Source organism: Cyanistes caeruleus, chromosome 6 (genome assembly GCF_971803275.1).
Source record: "Cyanistes caeruleus chromosome 6, bCyaCae1.hap1.1, whole genome shotgun sequence".
Classification (NCBI taxonomy): Eukaryota; Metazoa; Chordata; class Aves; order Passeriformes; family Paridae; genus Cyanistes; species Cyanistes caeruleus.
The window spans coordinates 57,209,943-57,226,173 of NC_141706.1; the positions used below are offsets into that span (position 1 = coordinate 57,209,943).

General features: G+C 39.9%; 1 protein-coding gene across 5 annotated transcripts in view; it reads right to left on the reverse strand.

The window, feature by feature from the left end:
• Positions 1-2,693: 2,693 nt before the first annotated feature.
• BEGAIN (brain enriched guanylate kinase associated) overlaps positions 2,694-16,231 on the reverse strand; it is a 157,914-nt gene continuing 144,376 nt past the window's right edge. For all 5 annotated transcript variants that reach the window (XM_086895442.1, XM_086895441.1, XM_023927560.2 and 2 more), the window contains 3 exons: positions 11,668-11,775; positions 7,946-8,029; positions 2,694-4,807 (listed from right to left, as the gene is read on the reverse strand). In XM_086895442.1, coding sequence (XP_086751568.1) covers positions 3,431-4,807; positions 7,946-8,029; positions 11,668-11,775 — 1,569 coding nt within the window. In that variant the 3' untranslated portion in view covers positions 2,694-3,430. The remainder of the gene's footprint in view (positions 4,808-7,945; positions 8,030-11,667; positions 11,776-16,231) is intronic.

The window sequence follows — 16,231 nt, forward strand, 5'->3', positions numbered from 1 at the left end:
GTCATTAAATGAACGTAAGAGTGGGGTTTATCAAACCACATCTACTGGAATGTAAAAGCGAAGTCAGCTCTTCTGAGAAGCATCTTTCAGTCACCGTTCTCTGTCAGAAATGTCCTACAGAAGGTAGGTGCCCTCAGGAAGGTAGTGGCAGACAGATCTACTACCCCTTTTTCTGGGTTCAGGCTTATTCTCTGCCTTTGTCTCTTTTTAACAAGATTCAATCTCCTAAAATCTCAGTTTTTTACAAACAGGTTGTCTGATGGCACAGCATCATGTTCTCAATATCTCCAATGACATACTCCAAAACTCATCGTGATTTTTCTGGATTACTTCCTCCTGGTGTGAAAAGTGAAGGGAAGCAACAAATTAAGACACTACCACAAAGAGAATTTGAATCTATTGTGAAAACACCTATCATCATTCTGTTCTTATGCTTCAGATCTCTCTCTGTTGTCTCAATAGAAACTTAGGTTGTCTCAGTAAATCTAAATTTATTGTGACAAAACGAACCCCCAACCCCAGGAATATATCCTTTATTATAATATTTCAAAGTTATTTTTTTAAATTAAACTAAACCACAGTTCATCTGTAAATCTGAGAAAATTTTGGTGAATTGTTGAAACTTTTTCTCATGTTCATAGGAAATTATCACACTTACTGTCAGTTTTCCTAATTAAGGAGAAATTTAAATCAACACATTAAAACTGAAGAATTTTTACAGTAATTTTGTTGATTCTGTTGAAATTCATTGCAGGGTAATATTCTGTAATTCTGTAACAGAATTCATTACAGAAAAATATTAAAAGGTTATAGGCTATTTTACAAAAAAACTCTGTACTAATGGGCTGAAAAGGCTGGGTTTAATCTATGTATTAGTGCACATAAACTGAGAAAAAGCGTTAAGTGAAGCATAGAAGCAGACTGAAACTGCAGTAGTATGAAAGCATATAATAGAACAGGATATTAAATAATCAGAGATATAATATCTAAAAGAGATGTAATTTTGTGTAATTGCCAAAGTAGCACTTTAGGTCAAATAATGAACAATATTATAAAAGGATTAGTCTGACACTGTGTTCCAGTTCCTAAATGACACAATTTACTGTTCCACAGCTTACATATTTTCTTAGGTGAGATAATAGTTAACTTTCACCTCTTCCATACAAATCCTTATATTCATTGACCAGAGAAATTAATGTCTTGCCTTAGGGATTGTCTAAATTTTATATACCTGAATGAGTCAACAGTGAGGTTTTTTTCACATCTGTTTTCTATCTTGGTGTTTCAAAGGGGAAATAACATCTCTTCTGGCTCTCCAAGTCAATTTACTGCAGGTCACATCCTGCCATAAGTAGCTCTTGGCCTTTGGAAACCTCACTGTATGTGTTTATTATCGACTTCATGGAATTATTTGCAGCCTGCCCTACCTCTCACTCACTGTGAGCAAGTTTGGGAGCAGAAAATCACAAGGCATGTGACAGTTTTGTACTGAAATGAGCACCACTTTGCAGCTATCTCGTGCCTTACCTGTGTGATATTATTTGCTACCATTTTTCTCCACAGTGCTGCAACAGACCCTGGAGGAACTGCAGGGACTTAATGCCTGATCTTCCAAAGAGCACAGCAAGTACTTGCACACATCAGAAATGGTCAGATTTTTATATTATACATGGAGGAAATGGAGAGCAATGGGAGTTATTCATGCCAAGTGCATTGAATCTGTGGCTCCACGACTGAAGATACTTATGTGGGAAATGAACAGTTCTGTAGTCCTGGTTCATAGTTAGTTGCCAGGTAACTGCTTTCAGAGAATCAGCAGAAAAAGTGTATTTTCTTAATACCTATTGAGTAGATCATTATTTTAGGTTTACAAGGAGCTAGTTTATATTTCCACAGTAATCCCATTGATTACTACCACATACTGCACTAAGCAAGGTCTTCCCCCATACATGAGCTGTCAAGAGTCAGTATTTTAAGTATAGGATATGTGAACATGCCTTAAAATAATTATTAAATATTTATTGTTGTATTCTATCTCTTACCAAGCAGGAATACTGAAGCTGGGAAAAAAATCCACAGGATTTCCCTTTCTCTCCTTTTTGTTTTTCTCTTCTTCTTGCTTTGCTCTCTCCCTTTTCCTCCTGTCCCACTTCCACACTCCATAATGGTGAGAAGCAGAAAAATTGCTGGAGGAAATGCCAGAAGTGCAGGTAAAAATACATCTCAGACTCAGGAGTAAGGGCTACAGACAGCCAGACTTTCCTTAGGCTTTAGAAAAATCACTGTTAGATTTAGACAAGCTACATATGAAGAAAGGGCAGCTGTGGAATGTAACAGTCCTAAAGGCATAAAAGGTTGTGTCAAGTATGTGAGCAATAGAGGAGGAGCTTACTTAGCTGCATTTCCAGTAATTTTCTGTTTTCATTCAGTATGCAGAACCCTGTCTAGTGAACTCAAGACTGTGGATAAATGTTTTTTTTTTTCCTTGCTTACTTTCAACAGGTTGATGAGAAGTCATCCTCCCACACCCAGAGGCCATGGGCTGTGAACCAGTTTTCTCTGGAGCTTGCAGAGAAAAAGACTCCTTTAAAAAGCAATCCAGTTCTGGAGCTTTAGTCATTAACCTTTTCTGGACTGATGCCCCTCAGAGCAGTTCCATGTTCTATTGAATGAAGGGAAAAACAACCCCAAAATATATCCACTGGTGTCTTTTATTAAGTTATGCAAAATACAGTATTAATTATGACACTGCATGCATTTTAGACAATATAAATGCAAGCCTACAGAAAATGTGACAAAGAAACCCTCAATTACTTTTGAGGTAGTATACAAGGAAAAATAGGAAAGCAGAAACACAGTGGATTAAAAGAACAAAATATTAGTATCACTTTGTGCATACATTAGTCACTCATAAATACATTTGTATGAAATAACTTAAGATACAATTCCATTCTTGTTGAAAAATATACTTCTTCAAATTCACCATTCTTGTTTGTTTTGATTTCACATGACATTTTATGGTATTTTATCAGGTGGGTTTATTTTTTTTTGTCACTGCCATCATGATTTTACCCTTTTCCTCCAAGAATTTAGGCACAGATGGCCTCATGCACAAAAATAAATAAGAAACCTGCTTGAAGGGAAAAGAATTCTGCTCAAATAGCTTAGGATAGTCTAATAAATACATTTTTGTTTATAAAAATATTTCAGGTTTATAAAAGAGGGGAGGGGACAGTCTCCCATGTGGAAAGGATGTCAAGTGAAAAGTGCTGTATAACGTTTTTGAAGAGATTTTGTTTTAAACATATAGTACCATTATGAATATATATTTTATAATAATCCTGTTTCTTGGAACCTTATTGTTCACTAGAAGTATCAAATGCTGTTTTCCTCCTTTTGTTTGCTGTCTTATTGCCGTTTGGGGAGTTGCCTAGTTCAGAAGGGTTCCGTATAACTGTGCTTTTGTAAGGCTGTCCTTCCGACTCAGACCAGTGCTCCCAGTCCGCTGAAACTGCGGCTGTTTGCTGTGAACACCCGGATGGCTTCCTTGATCCATGGAAGACTGGTGGATTTCTGAAGCCTCCACTGAACTCTGATTGAGTGACTCTGCTGAGCTGTTGGGGCTCACGTCCACGTACTCTCTTTTCAATACTGGGCTATTTTCGATGTTTTTGCTACTGCATAACTGGACAGTGATCCTTTCGTTTTTTTGGTCTCTTGATTCTTTTGTTTTGTAAGTGGGCAATTTGTCCTGTTTACAGCTCGTGCTGATGTCAATGTTCAGGCCACTGTCTGTTCTCAGGAAGCAAGAATCCACAAGTCTGCTTTGGCAGATGTCGTCTCCCTCTGAGCAGCTGTCTGCTTTGTAACTAGCATAGATGGGGCTTGTTCGACTGTCCCCCTTCTTGATGGGGCTGCTGTAGTACTGCTCTGAGAAACTGCAGGGCGACAGCCTGCCAGCGTTCCTGTAGGAGTACGCTCCAATGTCCTCCACGCTCAGCTGCCTCCATCGCCCTGGCAAGTCTTCTTCTGAAAGGTGGGTGCTCCTGCACTCGTTCCTCATTTTCTGGTTTGCTAAAGCCTGCTGTGGTGTTATGGCTGAGAAATGAAAAGGTTCATTTGCATATGGAGGCAGAGTCCTGGTAAAAGTGGGCGAGTTCTCGTTGTCATCAGCAAGCTCCATGTGCTGCGCGGGTTTGGGCTTGGCAAACCTGGGGCTTCCCTGGTGCTCGTAACCCGCGGGTGACTTCCTTTCAAACAGCTCCTCCCGGTTGCTCATGTAGATCGCTTGCTGGGAGGCTGTCAGAGTGTTGGCCTGGGCGTTCTCCTTCTCCTCAGACGTGACGCTGAAGCTGGAGTAGGAGCTGGAGGTTGGCAGAGAGGTAATGTACTCTGGGAAGGCTTCGTGGGAGAAGCTGGAATGGAAACCGTCCTCTTCGACGGTGCTGTCCGTGGAGTTTTGGGACCGCAGGAACCCCACGTCTTTCACCTGCGTGTCCACGCTCTGCCGCCTCTCCCTCCTCCTCTCCTCGGGGCAGTAAAGGGCCGTGTCACTGCAGTAGATGTCGGACTTGGGGTACTGGGGTCTTTGTCCGACTTTTCCAGCAGAGTCCTGAAAATTGAGATCCCTCGTAGAGGGGCTTGACAAGTGTGAGGACAGGCTGTTTGGGTCTGGCTTTTCCAGTACTTTGGCGATGACGCAAGTGGGTATGGTATCAGCATAAGAAGTGTGGCACAAGGGCACAGAAAGGCTGCACCCGTGTTTTTCCAGGTGGATGCTGACTCTTTCCTGAAAGTCAGTTGGCAGCTGCAACATAAAGAGATGACAAGGAGAAAGGAGAGAAGGGTACGTGTCAATAGAGGTGTCAGATGAGTGCTGTTGATGACATCACATAGCTCACTGTACCTGGTTCTTTGGCCACAATCTTTGTGCATTTCTGGAAAGAAGGATAATCAAATGACTTTTTTTTGTTTACTTAACATTTGTACATCTTCATCTGCTTTCGCTCACGGATAACACTGTGAAACTGAAATGTTTCCTTCCAAATTAATTCAGGTTGGATAGGAATGATCATAGAGTTGCTCAGGTCAGAAGAGGCCTCTACGCTCATCAAAACCAGCTATTAACCCAGCACTTCCAGGTTTATTTTACTGATGTAAATAAAATATGTAGTAAATAACAGTCTTAAAAAGGCCTGTAGGGAATTACAGCCTACAGCAACACTTTCTGGACTGTGTGCTTGGGTGTGATTTGCAGTTGGAGTGTGGGTGTGCAGAGGTCTCTGCGGGGGTGAGGAAGGAGGAAAAGATCAGATTTATTCTGTTCTTCTTTTGCCTTTCCTCAAGCTCATCTTGCCTACAACCCCATGCCAAATTGGCTCCTGCCCCCCAGCATCACATTTGATAAACAATGCTGTTTGAAGATGCAGAAAAGCTGACTAACACTTCTAGAAGTGGTACTGGCTGCTGTGACAGGATTGTTCTTGTGCTGGGAAGAAGCAGATCAAGCTGGCTTCCTTCCCCCTTCAGTTGGACACTGCTTGTCAGATTGACCACCCACATAAGCCTCAACATGCCCTAACACACTGACAGAAGTAAGCACTAAGACCTGAATTCACATTGTGATCCCTGTGACACAATTAATCTGTCTAATTAATAAGTCTATTATGTATCAGAAATCATGTAGGTTTTTTTTTTTTTAGAAAGTCAGGCTGTGGATGGTGGTTTCACCTGCCATTCTGTCATGTGGACCAGAAGAGAGAGAGAGGGAGATGGCATTCCCTGGTGAAACCTACCCAGGTATCACCAAGCATGCTTTCATATCAAATTTTATCTGCCTTGTCACTTCAAATCTCTATCAGTGATCAGACAGCAATATTAGAGAGGCTGTCTCTCAGTATTTCTTGCTGGAAATCAGAATTTGGGTTTGGAATAAGTTTTGAGCTTGCGATTATGATAGCTCCTTTGATACTCGTGTTGATTTATGCCACTTGGGAATTCATCCCTTCAGTGCTGGGCTGAACACTGATTTACTCAGCATTTTATTTTTATAGCTAGAAATAAAGCTTCTCTTTACAAAATAATCAGTGCTTAACCTCATGACATTAGCAATCTCACTTCCTCCTTAAATTTGTTCCTCTAGAGGAAAGAACATTACAAATACAAATGTAGTTTTCCCCCTCCCCTTTATTTTTGGCAAAGGAAGCTTAAGGTGCCTGCTCCTTATCATGGCCTCTTATTTTGTAAGATATGGAGATCCTCTTTGAGCTTAATTGGGAAGTTTTTAAAGCTGGTTTTGTCCCCAAACCTCACTGTGTTCAAAATATGTCATGTAGTGAAATGGCATTCTTGTTATTTGTAGTAGGACGAGTGTTTTTTCAACCAACAAACCTTCCAGGATATTTTGGATTAATCATTATGTTGCTAATTAACTCATATGTCTTCCATTGGAAATAAATGATATTGCCAGTCTGCTGGCAGACAGCAACATTAGTCATAGTAAGTACAGATGCAACAAAGATTGAATAAACAGGTTGTAAAATAGGCCTGGTGTAAATTGCCACAGAAATGAGGAAAATAATTTACAGTCAATTTAATGTGGAAATGCTGTATGGGGCAGCTCTTATTTTAGTATCCTGTAGCACCATTGTTTGATCTATTTTATATACATTATTAAGATTATGATATGTGTTAAAAAGAACTTTATTTTGTATGCATTGCACTGGAAACTGGAATTACCAAAATGATACTGCTATCACAGTACTATATTGTACTACAGTTTAGCTTTCTGAATAACATTGGGCAATATTTGCATTTGTAAAGAATTTATTGGCTGTGACAGCACATTCATATTTGCTAAATTAATAAATGCTTGGACTTATGAGTGGAGACTGCCTATTTAACTGAGTATATGACAGTCTGGGAAATTGTGGGGAGATCTTGCATTTGTGATAGTTCTCTGCAGATAAACAATTAAAGGCTTTTAAGGTACTAATTAGAAGAGGTAGGGTGTTTTCAAATGTGAGTAATGCCATGGTAATTCCTCTATACAACTTGCTAAGGGAAGTCAGTTAACTGGAATAAATAACAGGACCAAGATAATGGTTTATTTGGAAGTTCTGTCTCTGTTCCATATAATCATGGCCTTTTGTACAGAAGAATCTTGCTCCATCTTTATTTACCAGGGTTGTTCAGTACTCTGAAGCCATCTACTGACTTAGGGATGGTTTTTACACTCCAAATTTAATTTTGCAATATTCCATTGCAGAATTGCACAAGAGAGGCCATTTGGGGGATGTTGACCTGATGGGAGTGATGAAGGAAAGGCTCTGCAACCTTCACTGAAGCAATATATGTGAGGAAGGTGCTATTGCTTTGGTGCAGGGCCTAGATCCCTAAAGAACTATCTTGTTTACTAAGATAATATTTACCTCCCCTTTAAGGAGCCTATTTCTCAAGCCTCGTTTCCTTGGAAGCAAGGATTATTAATTAAAGTTTACACCTTGGAAATCAATCATTCGGTGCTCTGGTTCCTTTAGAAAAAGATATTTGTTCTGGCAGTCCATTTTAAAATTTGGGTTTGGAAACTAGCTGGACTGGAAAATAGCTTCAGGAAGAAAATTGATTATATCAGAATCTCTGACGCCTGTAACTCGCCATTTCCCTGCTCTCACCCCACTGCTCCTGCACAGCATTTTACATTCTGGAGTTCACAGCACTTCAGTGCTTTTTAAACCTTTGTTTTAGTTTACTGATTAGGCAATCAGTGCAGGCCCACTCTACTGGATAGGAGAAACACCAGCAGGTGCACGAGGCCTCCTGTGGCTTAAAGGAGGGTGTGGAGGAATAAAAGCCTTAAGGGCAAACAAATTCTGGAATTGATACATGCAAAATAGCCTGTTTTCCATACAATATTTATGTCATTGAGCAAGCTTGGTCACATTACCTCTGAAAGTTTATGTGCCCTGTCATAGTTCTTGCTGCACTGGAGAAGCTGAGCAGCTAAATTGCAGTCCTTCCTGTAGAGCTCCTGGAAGGAAACAAAAAATAACCTCTTCTTTAAAGTCTGCAAAGTACTTGTGGATCTCAGCCTTTCTCCCATGCTTGATCAATCTTTTTGAAATTCAGTCTGGGGAGATTTGGAGCATCCTTTAATTTCTAAACAAATTAAAATGCTTTGTTGTTTCTTGCACAACCCAGAGATATTTCCCCCTTTGCTCTGTGAGGGCTGATAAAAATTCTAAGAATAAATTTTTGAGACCTGTTACAACAGAGCAGTAATCTGCATTTCAGAAGATAGGTGCTTACCATTAAGAACTGAATTTTATACTGTTAACATGCATAGTACTGTGAAGGCTAAAAAACCATGATCTTTTAAGCAAAAAAGAAAAAATTTACTGGGTATTATCCAGACTAGTATTAAATACTAAAATGCTAAAATAATCTTATGAGACTGTGGGAAAAATTCATTACAGAAATATACATTGTATTAGTTTTTTAAAAAGGGAGACTCTCCTTTTGATATTTCTCAATGTTTCCTGGCTCCTTTAATATCTTGCAGAATGCAGCTATAGAAATATATTAAACCTCACTGCAAATATTTGATGCTGCAGAACAGAATATTTTCACTGGGCAAGAAATTACCGTGAGAATTTCACACAGGGAAGGAGAGAAGTTAAGAGAGCTTCTTGTACTATCTTTGTATTGAATGGCTCCCACAGCCTATTTAATGGGAAAATTCAGCACATAGATTTGCCCTTCACCTAAATTTAATTTAGCACACATGACTGTGTAATTGTATCCTTCAACCAGTATCTCTGGCTCCCTGAAGGTAAGGGTTGTATTTTGTTTTTCCTTTTCCTCATCTAGTTGCATTAAAATCAAGGTTGGCTTCGGAAGTTGACTTTATAGGTGGGAAGAGATGAGATATACAAAGCATGAAAGTGCTATGGGCACTGGGCTGTGTTAATCTATAAAAATTAATATGTGTTTATAGACAAAAAGTGTGGAATACTGATATGATTTGGATTTTCTCTGATGTTAATGTTACAATTTTATTGCGTGCAAATTTTTATGGCTCCATTAATTCTCTTAAAAAATGATAAAGAAATTTTCTGGGAAAAAGATATTTCCTCTGTTTTAAAATACCATTTTAAGATATTCTGTAGTAAGAGATGCAACAAGACATTCTTGTGAGTCTTTGAGGGATGGAGTTGTCCTGTGAACATCAGTTCATATATTTTCATATTCAAGGACCTTTAGACACTTTTGTTTTGTGATTTTTTTTTCCCTGTGAGAATTTATACATGCCCCTTCTGCCTCAAAGGTACTGGGGAGACATTCATTTATGTGGGTCTTAAATTTTATATTAGGACACAATATTTTCATTCCTGAAAAAGAACCCAAGAATTCAATTTAGAAGTAAAATCTGTTGCATGTGCATGTGATTTTGATATGTCACATGCACGTGAAACCCAATATATATTGCACAATATATACTGCACAACGTCTAGCACAGACAGGTGCCCCGAGTCCCATATGGCATTTCCAGGCACACAAAAATGCTATCTCTCCAGAACCTAATCCTTTCTTCAAAAGCTGTGTGCCTCTCTTTCTGCGCAGCAGTTGTCATGGAGAGTACAAAAAGCATTTCTGACACTCTATTTTTAGCAGCTTTAAAAATTACTACAGAAAAATTACATGTGAGCTACATGTGCCACGTGTACTTTGTTCTCAACCTGCTGGGTGAAGCCATGTGACTGGAGTGACTTTCTCTCCTTTGTTTGCCTGAATGGAAACCAGCCATATCTGTGGCAACTAGAACTGGCAATTAATGCCAGAAGTGTTTCCCACAGTTTAAAATATGGTTTTGTATCAAAAGTGTCATTTTACATTTCTGTCAGAAGAGAGAGGGGAAATATAATTGAAGTAAGAAATATTCCTGAGACAAAAACATTCTCCCCATGTAGGATTCTTCAGTTTATCACTTCTCTACTTATTAGGTATAATATTAGTGGTTTGTTTTGTAGTTCTTTATTTTAAAATTTGGAATATAAGCTTTACTCTCATTAGTGATACTACACATAACCACAGATTATCCTGAGCTGGAAGAGACCCACAAGGATCATCAAGTCCTGGCCCTGCACCATCCCCAAGAGTCACACCCTGTGCCCGAGAGCACTGTCCAAACACTTCTGGAGCTCTGTCAGGTGGGGGCTGTGACCACTGCCCTGGGGAGCCCCTTCCAGTGCCCAGACACCCTCTGGGTGAAGAACCTTTTCCTCATGTCCAACCTAAACCTCCCCTGACTTAATTTCATTCAGTTTTCTCAAGTCCTGCAAGGGCAAAACTTTGTTCATGAACCAACCTCAAGTCTGAAGGAGTGGTACTGTTATTTGAGGCCTCTGGACCCTATTCTAGTGCTGAGAGTAAAACTATGAATACTGAAAACACTTCAAATATGGGTTTAAACCTGACTCCATGAAGTATTATAAATGCATGCATACTTAAAGGGAGAGTTCTGCAATTTTTTTCCACCTCTACGTTAAGTCAGAAATAACTCCACTGATTTCAGCTGAATTAATCTGGAGGTATATCTCTGCTTCCAAAACCTGGATGTAACACATTACTTTTACCACACTCCATTACGTATAGCTGTTAGAGTTATGAAGTAACTCTTCTTTCAACTCAACTTCTATAAAAGTGAGGGGTCAAACTGGGAAGTTTTTGTTTCAGTTGGAAAGCTGTTAATTGCACAGGCAGAGTTCACATCAACAGGCATTTTAATGAGATCAAATGCTTCCAGCTATGATTAAGTCAATGTGAAATATGGGAAGATTGAACATAAGATGCTGGAAAATAAGTGCTAACAGAAACATGTCTTCTGTAGATGAATTTTTTATTAAATGTGGAAGGAATGGCACAATAATGAACTAAATGTCTGCAGTATTCCTCTCTTTGCTGTCTTTGTAGGTTTGTCTCAGGAAGGATTTAATGAGCGTGTAGCCAGCTGCACAACTCATGCCGTTTTTCAGCAGTGTTTAATGAGATGGAGGGTGACAATTGCCAGAGATGTTCCCTGTTTTGTCCCACACAGAGATAGGTACATTTTTACACATGAGCAACTGCTGGGGAAAGCCTGGCTCCTGCTCCCTGCAGGAGTGGTCTGAGTGACCAGGCTGGGTCAGTCCTGCCTTCTGTTGGCAGAGCTTGCTTGTGCTGGCCTTTTTGGTGAGAAAAGACCAAAAGATCAAAGAACTGAGGAAATGCAGGGCTCTACACTGTGCCTAAAATCCTTCTGATGTGTCCCCACTCCACATGTGTCCCTGCAACTGCTCTGACCATGTACTTGTACAATTTGCTGTACTGATGGCAAAATCAGTGTGGGAATATTGCCACTTCTTAGGGTATTTTTTCATAAGTTTCAGGCTAGACATAAGGAAAAAAAAATCAGTGAAAAGTCTCATCACAACTCCATAGCATAAGGAGAACTGGATTTACAAAATGATGGCAACAAACAGACAAATATAAAATTTAACTGTTGAGGTAACTAGTTACATTTTATACAAATAAAATATTATTCTAAAATTTCATGGGAAGTGCAAGACTGATTTTTTTTTTTCAGAATATAATCCCAAAATGAATACTGTCACATAATTAAATACTTACATTGTCTTCTGACAACTTATCTATCGTCACCTTGGCTTCTATTAAGTGATTATTGAGTGCAATTATTTCATGGCTCAAAGCCCGTTTTTCCTCTTCATAATGCTGACCCTGTGTAGAAAATGGAGTAGTCAGTGTTTTTTCTATTGTCAGAATATTTCAGATAAAGGCCCACAGGTTGATATCATTCTCAAATCCAGAGAAAAGCACAACAGACCAACACTTCTTTTTTCTTTCTTCCTGCCCCTCCTTATTTATTTTTTCTGTTATTTTTCTATTTGTACTTAGAAGATGAGGTAAAGTCCTTTGAAAATATGGAGGTCGGATTGAGTTCACATTAGGAACCTTCACAAAAGGCTCTAGTTAGCCTGTGCAAAAGCAATGTATTGAACATCAGTCAATGCACCCTTTCTTAGTCACAGGACAGGGTCTCTGACATGGAAGGGACTGGAGCTTCTCTTTTACTACAAGAATGTTTCACTTATGCTATTATTTCCCATCCTCATAAAGAAGGAGGAACAATATTTAAAAAGAGAAGCAGTTGTGTTTGAGCCAATTTAATTTCAGCTGTTGACTGTTCAGGCTGATTTAAAAGCCCTGATTAAGGTTGTTCATTTCTCAAGGTGAATGTTTACCTGATTGCAGGGTTAACACTCATTAGCAGAACACAACCCACTGTGGCATAGCAGGAAAACAGTCAGATTCTAATTTCTTTCCACCCAATAATTTAATCTCTTTAGTAACTCTTTATTATAAATAGAAAGAAACCAGTGGCAAGAATGAAATGTCACTGGCCCTTCCCACATTTTGTCTCATTTTGATACGCAGAGTTTATTGTACTGCCTCTCATATCAAAAACCATTGTGAACCAGTCATTTATAACCCTACCTCCAGCCTTACACAAAGTTAAAAAGTATGGTGGCTTCTGAGTGCTCTGAGATCAAGACATCCTCTGTGCAATCACAGTTGCAACAAGATTTGAAAATTACCTTGAGGGTTTATTGGAAATGTGCATTGCCATAGAGCAGAAAATAGGGTAAGCCCTAATATACTTCTGTTTTGTTTAGTGAATTCAATGCAGTGACAAATTCCCAGTCCCAGGGGTGCTGAGCAATAGGACAAGAGGCAACAGGTGGAAACTGGAAGATGGGAAGTTCACCTGAATATTGAACTTCAATATTCAGTTTGAAGGAATGCTGTGCTGTGAGGGTGGCTGAGCAATAGAGCAGGGTGCCCATAGAGGCTGAGGAGATATTAAAAATCTCCCTGGGCACAATTCTGAGTCAAGTGCTCCAGAGCACCCTATTTGAGCAGGGAGCTTGGGCTAGATCTCCAAGTGGATCTAGTGGATCTACTTCACTAGAAGTGAAGTGGTCCCTTCCAACTTCAACCATTCTGTGCTCCTGTGAATGTCACATCCTATTTTTAGTTGTGAAGGACTGAAATTTCCCAAATGCCATATTGCTAGGGTCACACAAAAATCTATCAACACACACTTGACATCATCAGCTAATTGACAGCACTGGGAATTGGGTGTTTTGAAGTCTGAATGAATATCAAGGTTAATTATCCAGCTGCAAAGCACCAGCCTGCATTAAAGGAGGGTGATTAAATTGGAAGTGGCAGCTCTCATCCTAAGCTGCTATTTAAAGAGAAACACCTTCTCAAATGGTCTAAGTAAACCCACAGCTTGCTTGAAACTGTGCAGGTATGACTGAAGTGTCTTTGTGAAGGCCTGGACTGGCCTATTTTAGTGTCAGTTTTCTATGGACTGTCTGTTCCCTGCTGTTCCCCTCTGTCCTGACAGTCCAGCTGTGTCTGGAGGCTGGTTCAGCCTTGGCACCTCTCCCCTCCTCATTCCCATTGATCAGGCACTCCTGCCTGGGCACTACCTCATGGAAGGCCAAAGTGCAGCTTTGAGAGCTTGTGAGGCTCCAACCTTTCTGATTTTAACCAGACACAGGGCTGTGTTTTATAATTAGGCAGATCAACGAGGTTTTATATGAGACCCTTAACTCTCATTGATTTTATAGTGAACTAAGCAACCAGGCACTTTGTAAACCTCCTGGCCATCTGTGCACCTCTAAAAATCTGTCTCCTTTGAGATTGTGACTGAAGATTACATTTTCAGAGGTATTTAGCTGTGTAATGAGATAGACAAGTGACTACCTAAGTATCCACAAAAAATATGTCCCCTCAATTTTCTAAGTCATTTCATGCTTTTGAAGGATCCAGGTCCACTGAGTACAGACATAATCTTCCAAATAACCATTTCTATGGAAGATTTTATCAGTCCTAGTATGATAAGCTGTCATGCCAGCACAGCTGATTTGTGGAACTCTGTTGCTCTAAATCTCTCTGATCTCAGTAACTGTTGCTCTTGCCTAGCCAAACTGAACTTATTCTATTTTGCTGTTCAAGAGAGGATATCTGATCGAGGATTTATAGTTTTCAGGAGAGAAACTAATAAAAGGCAGCAGATTCAGGCATTGAAAGCATTACTTTCTGCTGCATTTGAGTAATTCTGAATCTGGCTGAATTATGATTTAATTTTATTTCACTTATGATAACATTTGGATGACGTTTCCCAGACTTTATATTTGCTCAAGTGTGATTTTAAAAGATACTCTATATTTGTTAAACTGTAAAACTTGCCTCAATTCAAATTTATACTATACAGGTCAGCAGGTGGACACCAAATAAACACCTCAGTAGTGCTGTGGAGAAGGGGGAATAAGAAGGAAAGGCCAGTCCCAATCTTCTCTCCTGTTACTAATACACATCTTTCTCTTGAAATCAGTGTCATTGACGTGAACAAAGAACCTGTTTCAATGTGACAAAATGAGGCTGAAGGTGGGCAGGACACGGAAATCCTTTGGCCTATTTGCCACACACTGTGTGTCCATCTTTGGAAGTTCAGGGCTTCAGCCAGAATTATTGTGGTGCAGTGGTGGCAACAAGGGGACAAAGGCTTAATCCTGACACCACCTATGGGAGAACACTGCAGCTGGAAGGGGCAGTATGGTAGTGCTGGATCACTGCATTAGAAGGATTGCTGGTCACTGGGGGCTGCAATTTTGAGCTCTCCAGTTGCAGTCAAGCGATCATATTTTCAGCATCAGATTGCCAGAGAGGCATGAAAGGAGGATGGGAATCATAATATCAATGCTATGATCATGAGTTACAAATATAAATGCTTATTTTACTTGTAACCACTTTTGGCAGATCCCTCTATTTCTGGTAGCTTATAGAAGCTTGGTCCTCCTACTCTTCCATAAGGCTGGTGACCCCTCCTCCCTCCTTTTGGCACTGCTTTCTGCTCTGCAGGTGCTAATCCCCTATCTCTCAGAACAGTAGTGAATTAAATCAGTGGTGTTATTGATATGCCAATAGCTTGCAGCTGGGCTGAGGGCTCCTGAAGTCCACTCCAAAATGCCAGAGCTACAGACTGCAGTGGGCTGAGTGACTGGTGGATCCTCGTTCAGAAATCTTTGTTGAGTCAGCTCTGTGCCCCTGCTGCACCCCTCATCCCTTGACACAGAGCCAGCACACGAGAATGCAGCTCCCCAGTGTCTGACTAACACAACAGTCATGTGCCCACATCTGAGTCAGAGCAGATTGGTTCTGCTGGGTGACTCCAGCAATCACAGCACCTTGGCTGAGGGCACCCTGCTCCTATCTTGGATTTAGCATGACCTTCAGTGCTTCCTTATCAGATCTGAGGAAGGGATTGAATATATGTTCTTCACAAAGGAACCAAATTATATAATAAAATATATAATCTCTGTCTGGAATCTTGGGGCCTTCTTTATAATTACTATCTATCATTGTGAAAACATCCCTCATATATTTATAGATCCATAAAAATGTAAGTAGATGCTTTCAAAAGTGTTTGGTGCCATCTAGTCCCTGCATCTGAAATCTGTGATATAAGTGGGGTGAAAAGAATCTTGGTAGGTTGATTCAGCATGAAATAATTAATAGATAAGTATATTTTTAAAAGTAAAGAAAAAGTAACAAAAGCTGGATGAAAAAATCTTATCTTACATATTAGTGGATTCATAAAGGTTCCTACTCCAGTCCTTCACCAGAATTGGGCAGGCTAAAAGTTCTCTCTCTCTCTGGTAATGTTTCAGTCTCCCTTCATTGCTCTCCAGCAGCTGGAGGGTGTCCACCATAAAGCAGTGTCAGCCTATTAGTCAAGGCTTGGCTGCTTTCTGTCGTCTCTGCTGTCCTGTGGGAGCTCTGATGTGTAGAGACCTTTGGAAAGCAGCCTCAGATTTGCAACTGGGAAGTGCTGGTCTGTGGAAATGTCAGACTTTTCAAACATGGCAAAGTAAATCGTGATGTTCCTGTAAGGAACATTTCTGCGGAATGAAATTTGAATGCTACAGTGACAATAATGTAATGGTAGTACTGACCAGCAGGGTATTAGTGGCCAGCAGTATTCCTTTGGAAATACTTAATAAATAATGCACAAATGACAGACAAAAAGAGAGGGAGAGACTTTTTCTGTTACAAATACTACCAGAGTAATACTGGCATTCCATCCTGAATGCCTTGGAAG